The sequence below is a fragment of the Tasmannia lanceolata genome, unplaced genomic scaffold (genome assembly GCF_043159265.1).
Source record: "Tasmannia lanceolata isolate RefF3 unplaced genomic scaffold, GAP_Taslan_0.1 ptg000020l, whole genome shotgun sequence".
Taxonomy (NCBI): Eukaryota; Viridiplantae; Streptophyta; class Magnoliopsida; order Canellales; family Winteraceae; genus Tasmannia; species Tasmannia lanceolata.
Window position 1 is genome coordinate 12,147,535 of NW_027518697.1, and position 27,764 is coordinate 12,175,298.

The 27,764-nt window shown below is 39.4% G+C and overlaps 3 protein-coding genes across 8 annotated transcripts in view; 1 reads left to right on the forward strand and 2 right to left on the reverse strand.

Moving 5' to 3' along the window:
- NCLPP7 (nuclear-encoded CLP protease P7) overlaps positions 1–987 on the reverse strand; it is a 29,614-nt gene extending 28,627 nt beyond the window's left edge. For both annotated transcript variants that reach the window (XR_013237638.1, XM_077365079.1), the window contains exon 1: positions 420–987. Coding sequence is in view for 1 of the 2 variants with exons in the window: in XM_077365079.1 (XP_077221194.1) it covers positions 420–949 (530 nt within the window). In the remaining variant the exon portion in view is untranslated. The remainder of the gene's footprint in view (positions 1–419) is intronic.
- Positions 988–6,226: 5,239 nt separating this feature from the next.
- Positions 6,227–18,273, forward strand: LOC143854157 (dolichyl-diphosphooligosaccharide--protein glycosyltransferase subunit STT3B-like). Its single transcript, XM_077363983.1, has 6 exons — positions 6,227–7,632; positions 12,626–13,162; positions 14,164–14,618; positions 14,744–14,866; positions 17,169–17,228; positions 17,957–18,273. The coding sequence occupies exons 1-6, from the start codon at positions 6,721–6,723 to the stop codon at positions 18,084–18,086; spliced, it is 2,217 nt and encodes a 738-aa protein (XP_077220098.1). The 5' UTR covers positions 6,227–6,720; the 3' UTR covers positions 18,087–18,273.
- A 2,146-nt stretch (positions 18,274–20,419) lies between these two features.
- On the reverse strand, positions 20,420–27,501 carry LOC143854216 (protein FAR-RED IMPAIRED RESPONSE 1-like). Of its 5 annotated transcripts, none has more exons than XM_077364066.1 (6): positions 27,164–27,500; positions 24,058–26,085; positions 23,859–23,927; positions 23,701–23,769; positions 23,544–23,617; positions 20,420–20,843 (listed from the first exon to the last, which is right to left on the reverse strand). In XM_077364066.1, the coding sequence occupies exons 1-5, from the start codon at positions 27,192–27,194 to the stop codon at positions 23,550–23,552; spliced, it is 2,265 nt and encodes a 754-aa protein (XP_077220181.1). In that variant the 5' UTR covers positions 27,195–27,500; the 3' UTR covers positions 20,420–20,843; positions 23,544–23,549. The 5 variants fall into 5 exon arrangements, with proteins under 5 accessions (XP_077220181.1, XP_077220183.1, XP_077220184.1 ...); XM_077364068.1 differs by having other exon boundaries at positions 23,701–23,763; positions 27,164–27,497; XM_077364067.1 differs by lacking the exon at positions 20,420–20,843 and adding an exon at positions 20,872–22,840 and having other exon boundaries at positions 27,164–27,501.
- Positions 27,502–27,764: the final 263 nt, after the last annotated feature.

Consider the following 27,764-nt stretch of genomic DNA (forward strand, 5'->3'; position numbering starts at 1 on the left):
AAATATTAAAATACAAAAGATTAAATAACTTCATCTCCAGTAGCTTAAGCTTTTGGAGTAAATTGGTTGTTTTCACATGGCATCAGAGCGCTCTGGGTTCAACATGTAATGGCCAACCCAAAAAGAGTGGCCGCATGTCCCACGCTTAGGCCAACCCTAAAAAGAGGGGTCAGACCGTGAGGGGAGTGTTAAAATAGTAAAATACAAAAGATTAAATAACTTCATCTCCACTGCTTAAGCTTTTAGAGTAAATTGGTTGTTTTCACATGGTATCAGAGCGCGCTGAGTTTAAAACTCACTGATATTAAAAATCCACATGTAATGGTCAGGGAGTGTTAAAATATTAAAACATAAAAGATTAAATAAAGCGATCTCCAACAGTTTCAGCATTTAGAGTAAATGGGTTGTTTTCACAGTACCCGCCAGAGGGCTGGTGGATCATAACCCTAGCATTGGGGAGGGCCCGCCGTTCTCCGGGAGCTCCAGCAGTGAGAAGAAGAGAACCCATGGACGCGGCCTGGCCGATACAAAGAGTGGTCACCGGAGATCGGATGTACTGCATTGTGTCGTATATTGCTAGGCCCGCGGTGACTATCCCGCCGGGAGAATTTATGTACATGTGGATGGGTTTTGATGGGTTTTCGGATTCAAGGAAGAGTAATTGGGCTACGACTACAGAGGAGGTTTCGTCCGAGATCGGTCCATTGATACAGACGATTCGCTCTTTGAGGAGGCGAGAGAAGATATCGTACGCGCGTTCTCCACGGGATGTGTGTTCGATGACCATAGGAATCAGGCCGTATGATCTTGTAGTTTGAGTCCGGAGACGGGGGAGTGATGCAGTTCTGGAAGCGATTCGGGCCCACATGGCTGGGTAGGGTTTAGGGTTTCTCTCTGTGGAGGGAATTAGGGTTTTAGGAGAGGGTGTTTTGAAGGGGAGAGAGTGCATGAGACCAAGATCTGCGAGGCAGTGATAAATCGACTCCCTGAGTTGAATCGATTCCCTTTTAACCTTTTCTAACGTTTTACGTTGGTAAAGTTAAATCTTGCTTCGAAAGGGTGCAACTTGGGTCCGGCTCAACCCGTTTGCGCTTTTGTTGGGTAGGCATTTTCTTGGGTCGGGTTGGGTTGGGTTAGGGTTAGTGTTAGGGTTGAGGCCTTGGCAGCCTGTCCCGAACCCGACCTCCTTCCTCTAATTTTATATTGGTTTTCTTTGAGTTATTGTATTTTTCTGTTTGGCACCCCAACCCGATTTCGGGTTAGATGGGTTCGGTTGGGGTTGAGAGATTTAGAGACGGGTTGGGTTAGGGTTGACCATCCTCAACCCGAGGCTCAGGTTGGGTCGGGTTAGGGTTGGACGAATGCTATCTTGGGTAGGGCTGCACACAGTTCAGTCGGTTCGGTTTAGGGGGTTTTTTTAACCGAACTGTTCCCATCGGTTTGGAAAAAATCCAAACCGTAACCGAACCTAGACCTGGCAAACGAGGCGGTCGGGCCAGGTTTCACACAACCTGTACGGGTCCGGGTCTTACGGGCAAGGTCATAAATGACCCAGAATTTTACGGGTCACAATTTGGTGAACCCGGACCCCACCCGTACGGGCCGGGTGGACCCGCGGGTCACCCGGGTTTTTCTTTTTTCTTTTTGTTGTTTTTATTCCCGCACTATAACAGGATGATCCAAACCATCCATGTGATGGGCAATAGCGTAAATAGGTTGAGCACAAAAAATCATTTCCATAGGATGATCCTAGCCCTCTGATCTATGTAGGAATCACATATTATTATTTATGGAAACCTCTATAGATCGGAAGGCTAGGATCATCCTAAGGAAATGATTTTTAGGGCACAAACTATTTAAGTAGTGTTCCATCACATGGACGGTTTAGATCATCCTAAGATGTGCTCCGTACAGTACAATCTGAAGAAAAAAAATATGGGATTATAAGGGCTTACACCTAGGCGTGGACATGGTTCCAATTCTACGCGAAGAACCGAACCGAACCGGCCTATTTGGTTCGGTTCAGTTCTAGGATTTGGTGGTTCGGCTCCGGTTTTGGGATCTGGGAACCATGAGAATTCGGTTCGGTTCTGGGTTTGGGATCCTGGAACCGAGAAGCAAGTAGGATCATATCCCCCCAATCATTACCGAATCGAGTCGTGATGATTTGAATTTAAATTTGATTATTAGGTGGCTTTGTTACAGAGATGCTCTAATGTAATGTGGAGAACTCAAGTCCCGATGATTTGAATTTAAATTTGATTATTAGGTAATGTAATCTTCAGCTAAGCTCTCTACTGATTGAAGAAAATTTTCAGAAAAACCTTTATGCTATATTAAATTTTGTTGTACAGGTTGATACATGATTACATGGTGGTTTACTAAATTTTGTTGAACAAGTTTATTAAACTTACAAGGTGGGAAAAAATTCTCTACTGAACAACCCATGCATTCCATTTATTCATCCAATAAATGGGAAACAATTTATAAAATAAAGGTTGGGTAAATCCAGAACTGAACTGATCAAGTTCGGTTCTGGTTCGGTTCCAAAGATATATGGTTCGGTTCTGGTTCCAAATTATGGGAACCGATCGCAAATGGTTTGGTTCTGGGTATACCCCGGAACCGAACCGGACCATGTCCACCCCTACTTACACCATATAAAATCTAAATCATTTGGGTTTTTACGGTCACCAGCGGGTCCACCCGGCCTAGCCCAATTTTGACGTGACCCGTATGGGCCGGGTCGAATTTCAAACGGGTCACTAACTAGTGACCCGGACCTCGTAAAATACGGGTAGCCTGGGTGGACCAGCGGGGCCGGATCACTTTTTGCCATGTCTAACCGAACCAATGGGGGGTATAACCGAACCGAACCGATTTTGACCGGTTCAATGTGGTTCGGTTCATGGTTTATCCGGATTCGGTGGAGGCTGCCGAAATCAATTGAGGCCACTGGAGATGAGGTCACTCCCCTCCTTCCCTTCTCTTTTGTCTACTCTCTCTCTCCCTCGACTCTTAGCTCTCTCTTATACTCATTCTCTCTCACACTCCAACCTTCTCTCTCTGCACCTCTAACCCTAGCTCCAAAAAAGCTATCCTCCCTCAAATGAGGCTATTATGTTGTATTTATATCTGGGGTTGATACCCTTAGGGTGACTACAATGACAGAATTACCCCTATACTACCCAAAATGGCAAAAATGCCTTCTAATGAGAAGATAGAAGAAAGGAGGTGCAATTTTGAGGTAAAGGGGTCAGGAAAAAACGGGCGTCTACAGGGGGTCGGCAAAATGGGGTGTCTACAGTTAACCGTGACCGAACCAATGCCTAGAAAAACATAACCAAACCCAACCGAAAGGCCGGTTCGGTTCGGTTTATCAGTTTGGCCGGCTTTTTGTGTAGCCCTAATCTTGGGTTGTGTTAGGGTTGGCCTCAACTTGACCCGAGTTGCACCCCTACGTCAAAACACCTCTCTCTCTCTCTCTCTCTCAATCTCCCTGGTGGGCCCAACAACCAAATTTGAAGTGATATATTCAGCTCGCCCCCTTCTTTATATTAGCAAGCCCCCTCTAGTCTAAAAGAGAATAACTACATACACTAGAGGAGGCTGTCCCAAGTAAAAAAAGGAGCAAATATATTAGTTCCCTTTGGATCTTTGAAAACGTAGATTGCGGGACACCCCCTCTAGGGTCAAGAAGAAGTCCTAAATATTACTTCCCTTTGGATCTTTGAAAAGGTAGACCCCACAAAGGTTTTAAATTTCGGTTTCGGTATGCGTTTCACGGCTTTTGCCCTTAAGCGAAACCAAAATTTTGGCTGAAATCTAGTACACAATTAAAAAATCAATATTTTTTAATGCCAAATTTCGTGCTACATTGCCAAAATTTAGGCAAAAATTTCAATAATTTCGGGCGAAATTTCGGCACACCATTAAAAAACAATATTTTTTTAATACCAAATCCTAGTAATTTCAGGCAAAATTTATCTCATTGGCGGCTACAATTCCTATTGGGGAACAACTTATTTATGCTTCGCCCATCAAATGGAAGGTTTGGATCATCCTATGGATTGCCGTATAAAATCTTGCTCCAATAAAATCTCACCCCAATAAAAAGGGAATGATATCCCCCCCCCCCCCCCCCGGACGAATAAAATCTCGCTTTAACGTTTTCCGTGAGAATGGTTCACTGCTCGAGGATAAATTCACAACCTTTAACGTTTTTCCTGACCTTTGAAAGATAAACAGATAACGTTAAAGGGGGATTTTATCCGTCAGAGGGGGATATCATTTTCCCAATAAAATCCCAAAATCTCGCTCCAATAAAATCTTTAACGGGAGAATTTTCTGAAAATTTCGACGAAAATTGAGTATTGGGCCTCCATTTTGTTAATTTTCGGACAAAATACACGAAACACTCTGGGTGAAATTTCAGTGTATTTCGACGAAATAAAGTACTATTTCAGGTAAATGCAGTTTCGGTTTCGGTCTGGACCGAAATCCGAAATTTCAGATTTCAGTCGAAATTTAAAACCTTAGCCCCACTATAGTTTTTAAAAAATATGTGCATGTGGAAACCGTATACTTGGGGCCCACTTCGCCCTTGAAATCCAAACCATTCATTTGTTAGACAGCAATGTAACTAGGCCTTGCTCATAAAATCATCTCCATTGGATGATCCTAGCTCTCCGATACATCGACGTACGACATCATATATAAAACCTCTACAGATTGAAGAGTTAGGATCATCCTATGGAAATGATTTTATCGGAAAGGCCTATTTTCATCAGGGTCCCAACAAATGAACGGTGGATCTGTGAACAAGGCGGCGGGACCCAAAGAATTTTGTAATAAATACGCATTATATAGTGTCTATAAGTAGGTGCACGTTTTTTATTTTTAAAGTAGAGTCAAATATCTGAACGATTCGGTTGCTAGGCCTATAGAGATATTTTTTGAGGGAGAGGCCTGTTTATATCGGGGTCCAAAATTAATGGATTGGATTTTCGAACAAAGTGGGCCCCAATGATTTTTCTAATAAATACACGTTATATAAGGCCCGTACGGAGGTGCATGTATCTGTTTTAAAAATAGAGGAGGCCGTTCAAATAACTAAACCATGAAGTTGTTATGTCCAACATAAATACTAAATAGACCCTACCCAAAAATCATCTCCATAGGATGATCCTAACCTTCAATCGGTAGAGTTTTCCAATGATATCCTGACTTTCTGTTCTTGCCTTCTTGGAACAGGTGGGCCTATGTGTGTTTAAAAAAATATATATAGGGAAAAATACACTCAGACCCCTGTGGTTTCTGACACATTCAACTTAACCCCTAATGTTTAAAAAGTTACAAGTAGACCTCCTGTGGTTTCAATTTGTGTAAGGTAGACCACCTTAGTTGACGGTTCGCACATAGATTGAAGGGTTAGGATGATCCTATGGAGTTGATTTTGTGGGCACACCCTATCTATGTCAGGGCCCATCAAATAAACGCTTTGGATCATCCAAAGTCCAAACAATGTGGGCCCACTGTGTTTTGGTAGTGTTTGGATTCGGGTATGGGCCCGCATTTTTTGGATGATCCGAAACGTTCATTTGATGGGCCCTGACATAGATAGGGTGTGCCTTAAAAATCAGCTCCATCGGATCATCCTAACCCTTCAATCTGTGGACTAAACAAATTGAAACCACAGGGGGTCTACTTGTAACTTTTTAAACATTAGGGGTTAAGTTGAATGTGTCAGAAACCACAGGAAGTCTAAGTGTATTTTAACTTTTTATATATGAAAATACGACTCTACCGACCCAAAATAAAAACTCCGAAAATGAAGAGGTGATATCAGTTCTTTATGAAACCGTATTTTTCAAAAAGTGCCGTACCGCCCACACCATGGGATGATCCAAACCGTCCGTTTGGATCGCCACAATGTCAAGAGGGGATTTCCCAAAAATCATTTCCATAGGATGATTCTAACCCTCCGGTGGGACTGCACACTATTTCCGTTGTGTGTTTATGCAAATGGACGGTTTGGATCAACCTATGGGGTGGGCCGTACTAAATTTTTTGCAAAAATACGGGTTCATACGGCCATAACATCATATAAAATCTCCTGTTCTCCGTGGAAAATGGGAAATGATAAATTCGCTCCCAGTGTACGTGGCAATCAGGGCCGTTGAATCCACGTACATCAACCCCTTCTCCACTCTCCAGTCCTACCTCGGATCACGGTTCTCTAAAACCTTTGCAATGGGGTTTCTTTTCTGATTCTCAGTCTCTTGTTCAAAGATCTTTTCGAGGATTCCCTCATCAAAGATCATTTCGAGGTACGATCTATGTTCATCTTCTATCTCTTTGATTACAGATTCATAGATTCTAATTCTACTTCTCATTCGATCCCTATTCGAGTATCTTGTAAACCCTAAAAAAATCTTCTTCTTTTTTCCATCTTTCTCGAAGAATCAAGCAATTTCTGCAACTTTAATCTATTCTCGAAGGATCTGGGGTTTTTAAAATTCCAACAAATATGCAATTCCTTCAATTTTAATCGATTCTCGAAGGATCTAGGGTTTTCAAAATTCCATCAATCACGCAATTCCTGCAAATTTAATCGATTCTCGAAGATCTAGGTTTTTAAAATTCCAGCAATCATGCAATTCCTTCAATTTTAATCGATTCTCGAAGGATCTAGGGTTTCTAAAATTCTGAAACTCAACCATGGGCGCAAAATCCGAACTCGTGAACAGTGTAAAATCGGCACAGTCGGCCCAGTTTAGCCCCAAACCCAATTTCTTTGACTTCTCTCTGAAAACCCTAAAGCTCAAAACCAAGCAGCAAGAGCTGTTGCTCCGCGTCAGCATTCTCGGTCTTGTATATGTCTTGGCATTCATCGTTCGATTGTTCAGCGTTCTTCGCTATGAGAGCATGATCCATGAGTTTGATCCTTACTTCAATTATCGAACCACTGTTTACCTGACTGAGAAAGGATTCTACGAGTTTTGGAACTGGTTCGATTCCGAGAGCTGGTACCCATTAGGTCGAATCATAGGTGGGACCCTCTACCCCGGTCTCATGGTCACAGCTGCTTTTATCTATTGGGTATTGCGGTTTCTGCGTTTCGCAGTTCACATTCGTGAGGTCTGCGTTCTGACTGCACCCTTTTTCGCGTCTAACACTACTCTGGTGGCTTACTTCTTTGGGAAGGAGATTTGGGATACGGGTGCTGGACTTGTAGCCGCGGTTTTAATTGCCATCTGCCCGGGTTATATTTCGAGATCGGTCGCGGGTTCTTATGACAATGAGGGAGTTGCAATTTTTGCATTGCTGCTGACGTTTTATCTGTTTGTTAAGGCAGTGAATACTGGGTCTCTAGCTTGGGCTTTAGCATCAGCATTTGGGTACTTTTATATGGTATCAGCGTGGGGAGGATATGTTTTTATCATTAATTTGATCCCGCTTTATGTGTTGGTGCTTCTGATTACTGGGAGGTATTCGATGAGGTTGTATGTCGCCTATAATTGCATGTACGTTTTGGGAATGTTGCTTGCCATGCAAATTCGGTTTGTTGGGTTTCAGCACGTGCAATCTGGGGAGCACATGGCAGCTATGGGCGTGTTCTTTTTAATGCAGGTATCCTTCTTTTCTTTCGGGGTCTTTTTTACCACATTTTCATGAGTTTGTTGCTTCCCAAGTCTCCATCCAAGTCACTGCTTTGTTAATTTGATGAACATAATCTTTAATGTGCATGGCGATTGAATGTTGCCTAGACATGATGATTGCCAGAACTTCCCATGTTCACATTTAGTTTCAGCGCATGATATTTCAACTGCTTTATGCCACCAGGCTTAAGTTGCATTAAGCTGGAGTTGGAGAGGGGAGGTTGTGGTTTGTTGTAAATTTCAGGAAGCATTAGTGCCTGGATAACATTGAAAGCTTGAAAATATAGATTCGAGGAAGTTGGAAAAGGAAAACGGCAAATGAAAAAAAAATGTTTAATAGAAGGTACACTTTGTGGAGCCATAGTTGAGGTAGATTGTAGTTGGTGGTGGAACCAAGACGCTCTGAGTGAGAGTGGGAGTGAGCTGGAGTGAGTGCAATTTTGGAGTGGGAACAGTAGTGTGGAGACTAGAGAGGAGATTCTGCCACTAAGCACAACAGCTAAACTGGACTTTGCGTCATTTCCCATTTCAATTGTATTATGACGATGATCGCATATTTTCCCTGATCATAGAATGGGTCCTCAAATTTTCACACTTTTAAGTGATTTCCACAATAAAAGGTCATCTGAGGGAAGCAAAACCGCATTTTTTCTCCAAGATGGTTTCACAATCCATGGATAACTTGCTACATAATAGGGTTAATATGAACTTCTCTGCACCATTGAAGCATCTCTTTTATAGCTAGGGTCCAAGGGCTGAGAAGAAATGTTTGGAGTTTGCTTTGTGATGTTATGATAAGGAAATTAGACCATAGTCTTGAAAGCTGTTGATCAAATTGGATCATAAAAAGATTTGCAAATGTAGTTTTTTATTTTAAAAAATTAATTTTTTTTAAAGGCATTTTTCAAAAATTAATAAAAATATAAAAAATCATTAAAAGTGTGAAAAGTTTGTGAAGACTGAATCAACAATATTGTAATACTCCATATCAAATTTAGTTAACTTGTAACATTCTATGCCATCTCTATGTATGAATTAACTTTTTTGAGCATGCAATTCTAGACTAATTAGGTTGAGAGAATAGGGTTTTGGGAAGATCTTTGATGGAGGAGGTCCCTTCTACATTTCGTTCCTGGGACTATTGAGGCTACCTGTCCTTGGGTTGGGGGGTTGGGGATAAGGAATTGTATCAAATAGTTCTTTAATAATGTTGGGCCAAGGGTACTGAGCTAAGTTATAAATTCCGTTTCGTTTTGGCTACTGAGACAGAACGTTTCGGTGTTTCATCCGTTTCGTTCGGCGTTTCGTTTGTAACTTTTCATACGACAAGGGAATTTTTTTTAATAGTTAAAAATATGAAAAAAAAAAAACAGAAATTGTGAGAAAAATAGAAGGAACAATTAATTAAACAAAATATGTAGAAGATCCAATATTTACTCAAAGGAAAATCACTATCAGCTGAAATGCCTGTGTTGACCAGCATGTTGACCAGTGTGTTGACCATTGCGTTGACCAGTGCCTGACAAGGTGAAAAAATTTTAGAGACCAAAGTATGAGACTTTTTTTATGGGACTTTTGGGATTTAATAGTGTTTAGACATGATAGATTTTATGAATTTTTGGAAGTTAGGATTTTGACCCGACCCATTTTTTTTGCATTTTGTACTAGAACTGGAAAGTTGACTTTTTATCCTTTTAGATTTGGGTCTTGAAACTATTTTTAATAGATCCAAATGGGGGGTATTCCCTTATTTACATTTAAATCTTAAGTAAATGGACAACATTTACTTAAATGACTTTACATGTAAATAGAACCATGAAGCAGAAACAGGCAGGAAGCAGAAATAGGGAGCAGAAGAAACAGGAAGAGATGAAAAAAAAAACAGGAATTGTGGAATTCCGGACAAAACAACACATTCCGCCTGTTTCGTCCGGAATTCCGGTGGAAACAGGAACGGCATATATGGCCGTTCCGTTCCGGATTTCGGCCCGGAACCGGAATTCCGGTCCATTCCGGCCGGAACGGAACGTAATTTATAACTATGGTACTGAGAGTTTGGTCTTAGAATACATCACAAAGATGGGGATGGGGATCTGGTTCTGGTTCTTAGTGTGGTTATAAGGTTAAGTTATCTATTGTGTGTTGTGTGAGCTTTCCCCCTTTAAGTCGATGCCTTTTGTTAGACGAGGGTTGCAAAAAATAGAAAACTTATGATGTATCAAGGAAATGGAATTTTAGACTTGCAAACATGTGGTTCATTTGTTCATTCACTGAAAGGTGACGAGAAAGGTGTGATCATTTCACCTGAAGTTTTGGTGATTCTTCGGCATTTTAGGAATCCATATTCGAAGGGTGGCCCTCAATGGTGTCCCCCACTGCCGGGTGTTTTAAAAATCAACTTTGATGGATCGAGCCTCGGAAATCCCTGTCCTTCAGGGATTGGTGGTCTTCTTCGAGATGAGATGGGAGCCGTGATTTGGGCTTTCTCCGGCCCGATAGGCTTGGCGGATTCTATTGAAGCGGAGATTAGAGTGGCTTTACAGGGAATCAGATTACCTGAGTCTCTTGACCTGGCTAAGGTGATGGTGGAGTGGGCTTCACAGAATGTTATAGGGTGGTTGAAGGATAGAAAATCTTTCCCTTGGAGATTTATCGGTTGGATCGACGAGATTAGAGATCGTATTGGTGGAGTGGAAGTTGTATTCCGGCATGTCAAAAGGTTGGTGAATTCTGATGCGGGCAGTCTCATTAGAGGAGGAGTGGGGACGCAGGAGCTTGAGTTGTTTGACTTCCTCCCCCCCGTGATGTGCCTTTTTGTATCGTTGTTCCTTTCCTGTATTTTTATTTTCTTTTTGTCGACCCTCTCAGTCGGCGTTTTCTGTTGTTCTTTTATTTTTTTCAATATATCTTACCATTCAAAAAAAAAAAAAGGGGAATCCATTTTTGAGCTTTTTTGGGATGTTCAGTTGAGACATTTGGGGACAATTGAAAGATCTATGGAAGGAAACACTCCATTTGTGTTGGTGTGGTCATGTGGAATGAGAGAAATTTGTCTTTTTTAGAATATCACTCCTCTGTGCCTATTAACAGGGGAGACTATGGAAACGACACTCCATTTGTGTTGGTGTGGGTTCTGTGGAATGAAAGAAATATGACCTTTCATGGGAGATCACTCCTATGTGGTGGTTAAAAAGGGAGACTAAAATTTTGATTATTCATTGGGTGTTTGCTAGAAAGGAACTTTGGGGAGTGTGTTGGAAATCTTTTTTAGAACTAGATGGAAATGGCGTGAAGCTCTCCTAATGCAGACAAAATTGTCGCTTAATGGTCTCTCCTCCTCTGTAACATGTCAAGTTGAATTTTGAGGGAAGTTCTCGACATAATCCAGATCTAACTAGAATTGGAGAATTATTTACAAATGAGATGGAAAAAAAATCTGTGAAAGCCTTCTTTGGTTTATTCTAATGATGTGAAAGTTTGTGCGCTCTATGCAAGAATTCGTTTTTCTATTCCACACCTTTCAGATTTATGGCTTGCAGGAGACTCCTCTAATGTTATTGTGCGGGCATCGAAACTCAAAATGGACCCTTGGAGATACATTAATGTCACTTCTTGGATAGTGGGATGTATTTTCATTAATGTCACTTCTTGCTTAGTGGGATGTATTTTCTTTTCATTCTTGGTGCTAAGTTGGCCTTGCTCCCTCACCCCCATTTTTTTTTTCCTGTATCTTCTTTTATCTTAATGAAATCTATTGTTCTCTCTCTCTCTCTCTCTCTCTCTCTCAAAAAAAAAAAAAAAAAAAAAAAAAAAAGAGAATCTTAGACCAATCTCTCATTAGAAAGAAATCATTACTAGTACTTACATTCAATTCAATTTCGTTTTTCTTCAATCACATGAGATATATCAAATTTGAAACTAATCCTATGTCGTTCAATTCAGTATGATTTGTATGATTCATATACAATTTTTTTTTTCAAATTAGATTCAAGTTGAAAAGCAAAATATTATCCGTAGCATTTAATTCTAATTGTAGAATTTGAATTGTTAATTGGAGATTTTGTCAGCATATTCCTAATTTGACTTTTGAAACCTGATCTTGGTGTTGCTTCAGCAATATGATTATGTTCTCTTCTAATTCACCCATTTTGTGAAGAGCATATAGACGAGAACTAATTTGTCAGCATATTCCTAATTTGGCTTTTGAAACCTGATCTTGGTGTTGCTTCAGCAATATTGATTATGTTCTCATCTAATTCACCCATTTTGTGAAGAGCATATAGACGAGAACTAATGCTGACGTATAACTTTGTTTAAATAATCATTAAGTTCTTTATAGGAGATCATCTTATATCATTGTTTTTTGTTTAATAGCTTAGAATAATGGAGTGCTTAAGCCTTGTAATTTAGAAACAAAATCCATCTAAATCAAACTTAACATCAACCACAATAGCCACAATCAAATTTCTTGTATGTAGTTTTTGTTCTCTAATAAAGTTCTAATGGAGGGTCAAATCCTTTCAAGGTTTATAGCCACTCATATAGATGATAATAAGTGCATAGCTTTCTCTTACATTTTTAAAATCCTTGAAAGGCATCGGTCTTACCAGTATTATATCTCATACATACCACCATACTATGTACGTATGGTCTAAATCATGATAAAAATTCTGTGTGATTTTCTCTTTGCTCCTCAAGGATGTAGACACTTATTTCTTTAGTTTTTAGCTTTGCATCAATTACTGCAGATAAATATCTTCTTCAAGTCTTATTTAAAATTCAGGCCCCTGTTGTGTTGATATCAAAGTGTTTGCTCCTATTTTTTTCTAGTCCAATTCCATTTTCTTACCTTTCGTGTGTTTTATGCTTTTTGTTCTATTCCTTTGACACTATGATCACCTTTTCATGGAGGAGATAAGAATAAAAGACTAGTGTGTAGTGCTAATAGGCCTTTTTCTTTGCAGGTATTTTACTTTTTGGATTGGGTTAAGCACCTGCTAAGTGACCCAAAACTATTTCAGGCCTTCTTGAGAATCACCGTGACCAGTGCAATAACTGTCGGTACTCTCGCTCTTGGAGTTGGCATGGCATCTGGTTACATCTCTCCATGGACGGGCCGTTTTTACTCCTTACTTGATCCAACATATGCAAAGGATCACATTCCCATCATTGCATCCGTCTCTGAGCACCAACCGACGGCTTGGTCTTCTTTCATGTTTGATTTCCACATCCTCCTTTTTCTTTTCCCAGCCGGACTTTACTTCTGCTTTAAGCGGTTGTCAGATGCCACAATATTCATAGTTATGTATGGCCTCACAAGCATGTATTTTGCTGGTGTGATGGTTCGGTTAATTCTTGTCGCTACACCTGCCATGTGCCTCATCAGTGCCATTGCAGTATCTTCTACTGTAAAAAATTTAACAACATTGATACGAACAAAAAGCAAGGTTCTACATGTAGGTTCTAGCAAGGGAACTTCAAGCGTAAAGGCTTCAGCTAAGGTGAGGGCCTACATATTTATCACTAAATTCTAAAGTGATAAATTTTTATCAGTTACAGCTTCTATATCATTTTTTTAAATGCTTATATCATTTTTTATATTTTACATTAAAAACCATATAAATTTAAGATAGAAAAAAGAAACATAGGAGTGTACTATAGACCAGTGCTCAAATCTGAACTCGTTATGAAAGTTGATTGATTTGATGGATTCCTCAATCTGTCTATTCAAAGTTGAAGTGACACATTCATTGTCCGCTTCTTCTTTATACTCCTTTGAAAGGATTCATTGCCACGGAAATCAGGGGAAAATTCATAATCTGTTTTTTTTTTTTTTGAAAATTAAAAATTCATAATCTGTTAATCAGGGGAAAATGCATAATATGTTAAATCTTTCTTGATGAATTGAAATGAGTGAAAATAATTGCAATACCAAGTGATTGATTCTATTCATGTATTGTTTTATGTGTGGATTAGTTTGGGAAAGACATAAATATCCTTAAAAGATGAAAATGACTAATAGATATCCTACAACATAGCATGTTGTAAATATACAATGATGAATAACAAAGGGAAATAGCTTCTCAATATCAACATCAAGCTGACAGGTGGATCCAATTCCAAGCATCAAAAGCTTGTTGGTCAGGTATTGATGTTGAATTGTTGAAAGACCCTAAACAAAATAAAGGTTTTATACTTTTTTTTTAATTGATGAACTGGGGTTCAACAGATATTATCGCTATTCGCGATATTTTATGATAAAAATGAAAATATTGCTATATTTTTAAAATCTCGGGATTATTTCGGGATTTTGTCATTTTATCAAAATCTCGCGATAAAAACACGATATTTTGAAAATATTGGAGATATTTGTGAAATAGATCCAAGCATCAAAAGCTTGTTGTTGAGGTATTGATGTTGACTTTTTGAAAGACCTTAAACAAAATAAAGGTTTCATCCTTTTTTATTGATGAACTGGGGTTCAAAATTGTTGCATTGGCAGGCTTCCATTGACCAATCTCTGCCTTTCCAAAGGAATGGTGCTATTGCTTTACTTGTAGGTGCCTTTTATTTGCTCAGCACGTATGCTACACACTGTACCTGGGTCACATCAGAGGCATATTCATCTCCCTCGATCGTCTTGGCTGCAAGGAGTGCCTATGGTGGCAGAGTCATCTTTGATGACTACCGAGAGGCTTATTTTTGGCTTCGTCAAAATACTCCTCCAGATGCCAAGGTGATGTCTTGGTGGGATTATGGGTACCAGATCACAGCCATGGGAAACCGAACTGTAATTGTAGATAATAACACTTGGAACAATACACACATTGCTACTGTGGGCCGTGCTATGTCATCGTATGAAGATGAGGCGTATGAGATTATGCAGTCACTGGATGTAGATTACGTGCTTGTTGTATTCGGGGGTGTAACCGGTTATTCTTCGGATGATATTAACAAGTAAGCATTTAATGTAACCATTCTGCTGCTTATTTCCAAGTTATTTTAGTCCTTAGGGTTTTATTATGAATTTATATAATCTCTTTTTGCTGAATATCCGTGTTTTTTTAATAATGTTACACTAGATTTTTGTGGATGGTGCGTATTGGAGGCGGAGTTTTTCCTGTCATTAAGGAACCTGATTATCTTGTGAACGGAGAGTATCGTGTTGACAAAGGGGCGGCACCAAAAATGCTGAACTGTCTCATGTAAGTTTCTGAGAATGACCCATTTAATTTTTAGAATGAAAACTGGAATGTGTGGCCCATTTAATTTAACTGTCTCAGAATTCTGTCATACAATGTTTTGCTATGTGACGTACTCGCTTGCTACTGTAAAGATTGGACATTTTAGATGAAAATTCAGTTTGCGTGAGCATATCAAATTACACACTATGCTTTCAATGTGCAAACTCCGATAATGATTTAGCCTGCGCAGTTTCCATGAAGTAGTTATGCCCAGTGATCCACCTAGGATTTTGAATGAGGTTGAGTTGAAGTAGTTATAATTTTTGGTCAAAACAGAAAAAGAAGAAAAGAAACCGTGCGGGTTTACTTGCTTTGATTCTGGTAGAAAAGAGCCACTTTCACGCTAGGGTCAAGTCTTCTTGGATGATCCCAAGTCTTTTGCAGGTATTGTGACTTGTGAGTTATCTTGAGCTTGATGATGAGATTTCTTTTGACCCTTTGAGTTGCCCAAAGCCCCTAGCTTCCCAATTTCAGGGTGAGGATGATCTGACTCTGGAGTAAGCCAATACTCAACTCAACAAAGCCTTTGTCCCAAACTAGTTGGGGTCGGCTAAATGAATCCTTTAGAAAAAATTTCATGAAGAAGGTGAAAGGAATCTACCCGGCTCTAATCCTGGCTTTAGTTGGGTTCTTCTACGTGGATCATTTTCTTCCATTCTATCCTCTATCCAAGGTCATGTTCTCTGTTATGTTCCTAGCTATCAAGTCTCTCCTCATTTTTTTTTTTTTTTTTTTTTGAAAATGAATTTTTCAGTTAATTATTATTGAGTGATGAAAACTAATAAAAACAGCTAAACAAAAAGGAAGTAAGGCGATTTCTTCTCCCCCCTCCCTAGGTCGATGGAAACCCTAGGGAGGGAGGCAATTTCATCTCTCTCTCTCTCCTTTTTAGTGTTTTTCCCCTCTCTCCAATCTCTCACTCTCTCTCCCTCTCTCCTTTCCTAATCTCTCTCTTTCTCCCCCTATCTCATTTTCTTTCATGTTTCCGATCTCTCTCTTTCTGATTTTTCTATTCCCCCCTCTTTCTATCTCTTTGGTCTTTCTTTCTCTTAGATCTATCTCTTCTACTTTATGATCTCTCCCTTGATGGGCAAATGAGGTGTTGATGGCCGGATGATGCCCGGAGTTGGGCAGATCTCGCAGGGATGCATCAATGGTGGCTGGAGATGCGGAATGACCGGATCTGGGTCCGAGTGGGCCGGATTTATGAGGAAAGGATCGGAACTGGGTAGGGTGGATGGAGAAAGTGGGCTGGTGAGTCAGAAGTGGTGGACGTGGCAGGAGTATGAAAAATGGTGTCAGGATTCGGAGGAAAAAATGAAGAGGTTGGATGTGGAGGTGATGGTGGTGGAGAAAGGGTTAGACTAGGGTTTTTGGCTTGGTGTTTTAACGGAGATCTCCGGGACCGGTTGTGGCACAATGTGGAGGCCGCCGAAGATCGGATTCGATTGTATGGCTATTGTGCACGGTTAGGGGTGCACAATAGCTTCAAGCCTTTGAGTGGGATTTTTGAAAATCGAATTCGCCAGTTAGAAAGTGGTGGAGAAGTCTGTGTGACATGGCAGGTCACACATATGACTTGATGGGGCTCACAAATATAGCACTTTTTGTTGGATTCGATTCAATTGAGAACATTAGGCAGTGTAAAGGAAAGGAAGGGGGAATGGCGAAGGCACTCTAGGCTGTGGTAGTAGATGAAGAATTTGAAAGGAAAGTGAAATAGTTATTGGGCTTGGTGGCAACGCATGGAAGTGTGGACCTCACTGTAGCGGTTGACCCAGATGATCACTTCTTTTGGTTTTTACTAACCTAGGAGTATGCTCCTGGCCTCCCTTAATTGATTCTATGTAATGCATGTAGGGACCCCTGGTCCCCAATGTAATCTTCATAGTATCAATGAAATTGTCAATTTAAAAAAAAAGAGAGTTAATTATTATTGAGTAAAATTGGCTGTAGGGTCTTAAAGATTATTAGAATGGGATTGGATCTTATTGTTGAGAAAAAGGTGTTCTGTGGACATTCTTCGCTATTTTCCTTCAGTTGTGGGCCATTTAGCAAGCATTCTTGTCATTTCCTGTTTCTGTTACTTGTGTTGTAATCTTGTAATAGATAGTCTTCCAGGCTAACAGAATTCATGGTCCATGCGGTTGCATAGAATCTCAAATAAATTTGATGCTTTTATTCAGTGTCTTATACAAATCAGTTATACGACTCAGAACCTATCTTATGTTTTTTTGATGAATTCTGCATGCATGATGGACAGGTACAAGCTATCTTACTACCGGTTTGGTGAACTGACAACCGAGTATGGTAAACCTCCTGGGTAAGTTGCTCTTGTTTGCCCTTATTCTTTTCTTATTCCCACATTTAAAATCTTCAGTTGAAGAATATGCAATTTCCAGCAAAATGGGGTTGAGCCTGTTGCTCAATCTAAAGGTGCCCTTACTACTGTATGTTTTTTGGAAGGTGCCCTTACTGCTGAATGTTACAAGTCGGGCTTTCAAAAGGGACTTTTTTTCTCTTTAATTTTAACGTACTTGGCAACTAAGCCTCCGGCCTGATATCATGTTAGCGTCAAAACTGGATACCATTTCTCTGTTGTTTCAATCTTCCTGTATCCTTTCTGGGAGATGCTAATAAGACGCACCCGTTTCAGGGAGCTTCCTAACAGCTCTCCATGTTATGCCCCAAATCCACCCAATTTTTTTTTTTATAACAAGAACACCTCTTCTTTTTTTCTTTTTCTTTTTTTAATAATTGACAAACATGTCACTATAGTAATATTAAGAGGGTTATCTTGGACAACCTGGACTCAAGCATGTCCTGGTATCATTTCCTTGATATATATGTTACGTATCATTGTGCGCACGCGCACAGCTTTGTTGTGTTGTGTGGCTGATGTGAGCATCTATGTTGTATTGTGGTTGGTGTGAAGTGTCTGGGGGAGTGTAACACTCTGAGATTCCATGTGCTTGCTTCTGAAATTGATACCATGTCTCTGCTCCAAGGTCTATAATCATGTATTAATATTTTGGCTATTATCATTCGCAGTTATGATCGTGCCAGGGGGGTTGAAATAGGGAATAAGAACGTGAAGCTTGAATACTTGGAAGAGGCATTCACAACTTCGAACTGGATTGTTCGGATCTACAAAGTGAAGCCACCCAAAAATAGGTGGTGAGAAATCTCTCTCTCTCTCTCTCTCTCTCTCTCTCCAATGGCGGGACACGATAGAAACAGTATAGATGAATTGTAAGAGCCAGAATTTTGAAATAACTTATGTTCTTGGTTACAAATAGCGAGTAAAACTACTGCAGAGATTTTGTAATCATCTTAAATACAGGTTCTGTTTCATTTAGATAGTCATATTTCCTTGTGTTTTCAGTAGTGTCTTGAAACATGAATGAGGACCTCAGAATAAAATGTCACTACATAGGCTTCAGCCCGGACATATATATAAATCTTCACTGAGATCTCTTCTTACATTCCGGAGTCCAGAGGCAGTGGGAATGGGTGTTACTAAAACTCAACGACTCGGATTCAAAACTCAATGGAGTCAGGATTGAGAGCCCAAGTATTTTTATAATAATTCGGAATACATGAAATTTGATATGAGAGTCTATTCAAGTTTCTATCAAATTTCAATGTAAATATACGTTGGCGACTTGCACTCTGCAGTTGAACTAGCTTGCATGAGTCATGGCTGAGATGATCTGGTGGCCTACTACTGTTGGGGTGACCTGCAGCGTAGCTGTTGGCGATTTCTAGTCAAGCCATCATTTCACAAGACTTGCACATTGAGACCCTTTTGTCCATACCTTTTTTAAGTGAGAAATTATACGATGAACGAGCGGACATGGTCGTTTTCATCATCCAGCCCTTAATATTTGATCCGACAGTAGCACGCTTTTTAAGATGCTTCTGTTGGATCAAATATCAAGGGCAGCATACGCTCGTTCAGCCTATAAAATCTCATTTTCGTGTTAGGGAAATGTTATAAGCACTACTGTATTTTGATGAGGGCACTCCTCACTTTATTAAAAGTATGTTATGGCCCGCACCATAGGATGATCCAAACCGTCCATTAGATGGGGCCACAGCCTAAATAGGTCGTGCCCCAAAAATAATTTCCATAGGTTGATACTAACCCTCTGATCTGATTGCTAGAGTGTTGATCCTAACCCTCTATAGATCGGAGGGTTAGGATCAACCTATGGAAATGATTTTTGGGGCACCATCTATTTAGGCTGTGGCCCCTTCTAATGGACGGTTTGGATCATCCTATGGTGCGGGCCATACCGTACTTTTAATAAAGTGAGGAGATCAAAATACAGTAGTGCTGATAACATTTCCCTTTATGTATACTTTTCTAACAAACCATGAAGAGACTCCGTATGAAGAATTGGGGCGTCAATGGACCCAGACAATTGGATCTGCTCCAGTTGATTCCATTGTATTTTTTAGCAGAAGCTCAGCCCGACCCAACCCAAATTGCAACATGTATTGTAGAATATAAGTAGGACCTGGGATACTCTGATTGATGGTCCAATTCAAAATGGATCGTGACCCACATAACCACATCAGGCTAAACAGAGGAAGCTGTAATAATTTGATAGATAAGCCCGGCTCGGCCCATCAAATGGACCTTTTTTTCATAGGCAAGCTGGGAAGAACAAAGCCTTGACCATTGAACTAGATGCTCAAATCCAATCAAACGGACCGTGAATGAATTATGTTCAGCCCGATGATGAATCTCGGCCCTGTTTGGATTGCAGGAAAAATTTAATAAAATTTAAGAGTGTTCCAAGATGTTACATTTTAATCCAACATCTTATCAAATGACTTCTTTCATCACCAGATTCCCATATTTTGAAGACAAATCTATCAAAAGAATTCATCACATAAGCAACCTCATCAGGCCTGACCTTCTCTTCCCTCATAAGAAAGAAAATGTCTATAACCTCCTTAGCACAATCATTCCATATATAAATATTGAACACCACAGTCTAAGAGATCAAATCTCTGGTGGGATTTTCACCGAAAACATGTCATGAAAAATAAACGGAGCCACAGGTGGAAGAAGAATGAATCAATGAACTCAACGCAAAAACATCAGCATCAAACCCCAACTTCAAAGTTGTAATTTTGAGTCCAATAATTAGTTTTGGACTCAGTCGATTCTCAAAGATACAAAAAGAACAGGGCCTAAATATATTAACTTTTTTTCTGTGGGGTTGAGCCTCTAGCTCAGTTGGTAAAGACTCTGCTTTCACCCCTAGGACGGGGGATTCAATCACAGCTTACCTATCTGAGTTTTTTTTTCTTGAGGTAGAAGACATTTTGTAGGGTACTTTAGCATGGAGTTCTTTAAGATTTGTTGGGTCTTTTAACATGGAGTTCTAAGAGTGTCTAAAGATTAGACGGCACACAAGACAGTCTGAACAACACAAATGCCTTGATATGCACCAAAAATTAGGCCATGCTATACATTGGATATTTGATGTAGATGCCATAAACTGAAACACACACACATATATAATATATACATTGGTTTTACAAAAGATCCAGTGAAATCCACCCAAAATATCTTCAATGTTCACATAAATTTAATACAACTCATAAATCTGTTGTACCAAAATGCTATAGATTACAATCACAAACCTCACAAGGTTAAACTGTCATTTACATGAGTTTTCAAGGTGCATGCCCAACTTTCCTAACACGAAAAGCTTCAACATAAAAAACGACAAAGAAGATCGTAGTAGTATGGACACTCAACCCATCATCCACGGTTTGACAAAAACCAATCTGAGTTCTCCCATAGCCTTCATAACTGCATACAGAAGTTCATAGCCACTCAGGCACATGACTGTATTCTCTGGCTTGCCTCCATGTGTGTTAAAAGCACAACTACGTGTCCAAAAAGACCGTGAATCACCTAAGAATAGAAAGTTGATTAGAATAATCCCATTTGGTCACAACATCTTAACATGGTCGATCAACAACAAACACGGTAATGCTAGGCCACAAGTGTTGAACACAAAAATGTGTCATGTGTGAATGATGGTTATCAACCCAATTACAAAAACAAGATGCTTAGGTATGTAAGCCCTGGTCGTCTCCAAATATATTAAAAAAAAAGCTGTATACATGCTGCCCAAGTTCACATTTTAACCATGTATGCCATAGATTGCTCAGAATGACAACAACAACAACAATCAGTGAAATTGGCATGAACTGAGAACATTTTGCGCACAAATGCTAGACTACGGCATCACTTACTTTTAGTTCTACCAAGCTCAACTATTTTGTTACAAGAAGACTTCTAAGGTGCTTGAATGAACTATATAACTGGTCTGAATACCAGAAACTTAAATGGTTTAAATACAGGATCATAGTGTAAAAAATGGCTATGATCCAATTTATATGTGAGATAGAGAAGAGAGAAGATGGAGAAATAGCTTTAAGGAGTCTTTAACTCAGTCTATTCAACTTCATGAAAAATACAGTATACAATTTTAACTTAAATATATGCACAACTCAAATGACCAAAATACCCACCCATACATGAATAGCCCACTTCTAACACACACCCTCAAGTTGACAAGTATACTGTCGTGACATGTTCAGCTTGTCTACCAAGTAGTGGATATTGGTGTGTGCCTAAAAGTAGGTTTATGGAGAAATAATCCATCTGCTTGTATTGGTGCGTGCCCAAAAGTAGGAATAGGTGCATGGAGAAATAATCCATCCGCTTTATCATTTGCTAATATTGATGATATTGTTGTGTGGCTAAAAAATCAAGAACGAAAAACAATATAGATCCTTTACTCCAATGGCAAACCTTGTTAATCTCAAATAACCCTGTGACGTATCCCATGCTATTACATTTTTGGGATTTCCTTCCACGATCAGCATGCCAGAAAGTTCCTCCTTGAATATACATAAACCGGTAAGAAGGGCTCTCAACTCAGCTTTAGCTAAAGTCCGTTCTCATTAATGGTGCGCAGAAGGCTTTGATAATGTCCACAAAATAGTTTCCAAGCCCCCCACACAGGCCCCTGGACGGACCTGGATTCTCACGAAGACTAACATCGGAATTGAGTTCAGCGGTCGCAACTGGAGGGAGAGTCCACCTTGTTTCTAATCTCACAATCACACTGTTCTACTCATTGACACCAAGTTCAAACTGCTAAGGATGTCTTCAACTGAAAAGCCCCGAAGAATTTTCTTTGTGACTTCCATGGAGATTTTAGTTTATACAATAATAAAAGCGATGGATTTGTTCTTCTCCTTAAAAATCCTTCTTTCTCTCCTCCCACATAGACCAAAAGGCTGCATAAGATAGCACTTTCTAAAGCATCCTACCTTTGTTGTCACTGAATGGAACATTTCCCCAAGCCATGAATATGTCAACCACTGATCTAGGAAAAACCAAAGATATGCCAAAGCAAGATAGAATCCTCCCGTCAAGTTCTAGTCACCACCTTGCAATATTTGATTACATGATTCACTGATGGCTCTTCTTCACTACAAAGAAAACACAAGCTCACTAATCTAGATTTCTTTCTCTCGAGCACATCACATATATTAATTTCACCATATCATCAACATGAAGCCTCAACGCTTGGAGGCATTGGGGCACTCCAAAGTAGTGCTTAAAAACGCGGATGCGGCACGGAATGCGTCCGGAGAAAATCCTAGTCGACTTGGCACGACGCGGTCGAGTACTTGGTTGACGCGGTCATAATTCGGGAGAGTCAAAGGAGTTTTTATCGACTCTGTAGGGCAAAATGCGGAACGCGGCCAAGGGAAAAGGGAGTCGACGTGGACACGGGGGAGTAGTTTTACAACTATGCTCCAAACATGAGCAAGTGGAGAAAATGAGCTTTTCATTTCTATCGGTTAAATCTTTCTAAGATGGGAACAAAATTTCTGCACAGCATCAACAACAGACTTAGGGAATTTCAGAAACATATTTTACAGAAGGAATATGTAAAATAATTTTATATTTTGCAGACTCAACAGCAACTTTCTACGTTTCAGATTGTTATATTCAACTCCATTCGTAGCTCATCTTGGAGTTGGGATCACTGAAACGAAAACCCACTACATATTGTAATAATTGCATCCACCAATACTAGATAGTACTTCATCAGTTCAATCACTAATGATTTCTAGTACAAGTTCCACTAAATTCAACTACGCCACTATTTCTTTGACTGATGTATGCTACACCAATGCTTAAATGTACAAAAAAAAGAAGAAGAAGAAAGCGTAGAAAAGTAGTTTTTTTTTTAACAATACCAAAGGAAAAGTCTATGAGAGAACTCGTAACAGGAGACTGTTATAACCAAATCCAGAGAATAGATACCCAAAAGCCAAGCTAAACAGGGAAAGGAAACAATGCTGATAGTCTCGACATTGAGACTCAAGAGAGATTTGATCTTCTGTAAGCAACTCAGTGAGTGCTTTTTAAGAAAGGCAAAGAAGAAAATGAAATATGAACAACCAAGCTGGTTTATGCACTCATGCATATCTGTATTCTGCTGTATTTTTCTAGGGATCACCTTGACGCTGGACAGTTCTGTCTGTTATTGCTCAAAAAAAAAAATGCGTAACAGGGCAATACATTTACCTTTAGCTACTGATAAGGATCTCTTGCCTGCCAGATTGATTGGCACCAACCACTGCTCTCATGTCCAAATAACCCTGCAACAAAGATGATAGCCACCTATAAGAAATGAATGCAATTAAATTTCTACGTAAATAGACCATGCGAATTTATTTCAAACCATTAGTTGCAAGCTCTCTTGTGTCTCCCACAACTTGGCTAAAATCGATAACCTCCGGTCCAACTGTACCTCCAATAAATATAAAAAAGACAATAATAAATGCATTCTATTAAAATAGACTATAACCAAATAGCAATTAGAATGAGGTTATTTCTAACCATCGATTCCAAACTCTCTTGCATGCTGCACTGGTTGGAAAGGCCTAGGATTCCCAAAGCTAATTGTGCCTGCAACAAATATGAGACACCTTTATATTTCAGGAAAAAAGAAACATGAGAGACCCGCTTCAATTAGTACACTCGCTAAATACAACATGATCAGAATAAAAGTAAGTTAAACCATCAGATCATGACTCACCTCCTTGGACATAGTGACTTTGCGACCAGTCCTCTTGCACTAACGGCAAGAGTATTTCTTTTTCTTGGCCACAATGGTTATTACTAGCTAACATTTTATTCTGTGCAAGTATCTTAGTGGAGCCATTTGAAAGGGAAACTCTTTCCAATGTCTCTTGTAGTACACGCAATGCAACACTGTAACTCCCTTTCGATAAGGACCCTTCCTCTGCAAACTTAATGGATCGATGATACAAGTCATTGAAACGTTGGACTACAGATTTGGTGCAATCACCTTGCACTCCAAAAAAAACACGATCCAAGACATGTCTGCACTTCGCATCTTTTGTCCAACGTTTCAAAATGTAATGAGATGGGATCTCGTATAAACCTGATGCTACAAAGGCCGACATCACATGCCTACACACAAAGCCTTTGAACTCAAACAAACAACAAATACAAGAAACTTTTGCTTCATAAGCATTCCACATAACTGTGAAATCTTTTGTTGCTTCCAAATCCTTCACTGTGTACATTGTGGTTGTCCCCTCATGCTGACTATTTATTATATGACAAGCAACAATTCCTGAAACCTCAACTTGGAATTTCTTGAATATATCTCGCGTGTAGATAGATGCTAACTGCACTTCAAATGGCGATGGTGTCTTCAACGAGGGTTTCCTGTGGAATGTTTCGAGATCTGCTTGGGCTTCCTTCTCACACCTATGTTGTAGAGCTGTCTCGTATTGTTCTACAAACTCTTTCAAAGTTGTCTTTCTGCTCACGTATGGGTCGAAAACAAAGTTTATAGTTTCATTCCGTTGGGATGTAGACATCCCTGCAAAAAATGTGTCCTTCAAATATGTTGGGACCCATTGTCGACGATCTTCATATAAAGTTCTAAGCCACTCATCCTTTGCAAGGTCAAAGCCTTCAATCATTTGCTGCCATCTCCTTTCAAACTCATCACTTGTCATAGAGTCATAAATACATTCGCTAAATTCCTTCATGAACTTATCATCGGCTCTACATATATCACCCAATTTCTTAGGGACTTGTTTTAGGATATTCCACAAGCAAAAACGATGACGGGTTTCTGGAAATACCTCTGTGGTTGCTGCTTTCATGGCATCATTATGGTCAGTAATTATTGCCATTGGGGGTCGTTCAGACATCGCTCTAAGCCATGTCTTAAACACCCAAACAAACGATGCTGTCGTCTGATCTGTAATCAATGCGCACCCAAACAACACAGATTGCCCATGATGATTCACTCCTACAAATGTAGCTAACGGGGTCCGATATTTTTTCGTCAAATAATTAGTATCAAAAGTGACAACATCACCAAAATAAGTATAATCCAGCCTACACTTAGCATCAGCCCAAAAAACATTTCTCAAATACTGTCCCTCATCTAATTCCAATGCGTAGAAGAATGTAGGATGCAAAAGTTGCATGCACGTGAAATGCTCAGAAATAGCTTGCACATCTTCCGCGGCAAATGCAAGGGACTCTCGCTGTTTTTTACGAGTATTATTTACGCTATCTTTTCCCGTTAAGCCTCTACTTCTCATTGTGATCTCTGGATCTAGTTCATGGTTGTGCTCCTTGATAAAATCGCTTACGACCCACCTCCCAAGTTCAACTCTCTTCACCATCATCCTTGCCTTGCAATCTACTCTAAGGTTGGGTCTTGGTTTCTTTGTGTTCTCATTAGGTTGTTTGAAACCAAATCTGGCACATGCATATACTACACTAATAAATGCGTGGTTTCTCCTCGAACGACAACTGAACCTTGTAGTAGGACGGAAGCCCATTCGGCCGGCATATTCAACATAGAATGAATGTGCTGCTTCTCTGGACTCAAACTTCATACCTACATAAGGCTCTATACTTAAATCTCCTTCAAATGCAATGGCCTCTCTGGCAAGTGAATTCTCTTTCGCATTTTCAACTGCAATGGGTTCAATATTCATAACGGTGCAACATTCTGCACCATCAAATTCCACACCCAGTGCAGATTCTTCTGTGTTAGTAATTCCTGCATCAACTACAGCAAAAGAAAAAAAACAAAAAATCACAAGACGATGATGAATCAAAGCCCTAACAAGTTCAACCTCCACCCAATTCATGTAAACAGCAAACAAAGCATCCTTTTTTAAGAAAAAAAATCACATAAAATCAAAATTGGTTTGGTGATTTTCAGGTCTATGCACTAAACCTAATGGATTACAGTGTCAAAGAAGAACATGGAGAAAACTTAACCAATGGTAAGATGATTGTATAGCGTCAAACCTCCACCAATTCATATAAACAGCAAACAAAGCATCCTTTTTGTTTTTTGAAAAATTCACATAAAATCAAAGTACGTTTGGTGATTTTCAGGTTTACACACTAAATCTAGGGATATGATATCAGCACTAGGTGCACAACCATGTTTTGATATTTGCACTAACCCTTTTTTGTCTTTTTATTATTTAAAGAGCTGTTAAAGGTTACTATAGTTCCCAAAAAGCTCTCACAAGCCAATTAAAAAAAGAAAAGACAAGCTGAGTTTGGGGAATTATTAAAACAAGGCTGTGCTGATATCATTTCCCTACATCTAATGGATTACAGTGTCAAAGAAGAACATAGAGAAAAACTCCACTAGAAAAATTAACCAATGGTAAGGTGATTATATAGCTTCAAACCTCCGCCAAATTCATATAAACAGCAAACAAAGAATCTTCTTTTTTTAATTTCAAATTTTACAGAAAATCAAAGTTGGTTTGGTGATATTTAGGTTTACATACTAAATCTAATGAATTATAGTGTCAAAGAAGAACATCAGCATTGCTTTCTTTGATTTAGCAATCAAAACCCTGAAATTAAAATCTGAATTATAGTGTCAAAGAAGAACAGCAGCATTGCTTTCTTTGATTTAGCAATCAAAACACCGAAATTACAATCAAATCAGATAAAATTCAAAGAATAAAACGAATGGATCGAATCAGCCCTATCCTGTACTTCAAAGAACAGAAAAAGTAGCAATCAAAGTCCAAAGAGAATAAAAAAAAAGGTACAGCAGAATAGGAACAAAAAGAAGAGATAAAAAAAACCCACAAACCAAAGAAAAATATATGGCTTACTTGTTGGCATTCGAACACTGATTTCCTCCATTTTTCCTCTTCAGATGATTTATTCGCTTTCTCTCTCAACTGCAATTCGAGGCTGCTGATTGATACCTTTGTAAACAACCAAAAATACTTTTCGAGACTTGATAACACCCATTTCGTCCCTCTCTAACAATTTTTCAAAAGTGTGTTCCCCGTTCACAATTCTTGTATTTTGGCGTCACCCATTGGCAATTTATCCTTTGCAAAAAGAGTCTTCTTTGGTCTTCTCTGGTTTGACAGTTGGCTAATAGACTAATCCAAATTGGGAAATTGGATCGGGTTGGGATATTAATTTTTCAGGTTAGGTCAGATTAGCCTTCATTGGGTTGAGAATCAGGTCAGGTTAGTTTCAGGTTGATAGTTTATAGTTTTGGGTTGGGTTTAGGTTGGCTTTTGTTAACTTACCAACTTCTCCGGAAGCTTAAGCTGTTGGAGTTAGAGAAAGGCGTTATTATCTTTTATACTTTAACAGCTTCAATCCGACTCGAATTAGCTTCAATCCGACTCGAATTGCACCCCTAGTGAAATTTGCAAATTAGGTCGTGCCATCAATTTGTGACCAAAATATGCTAGG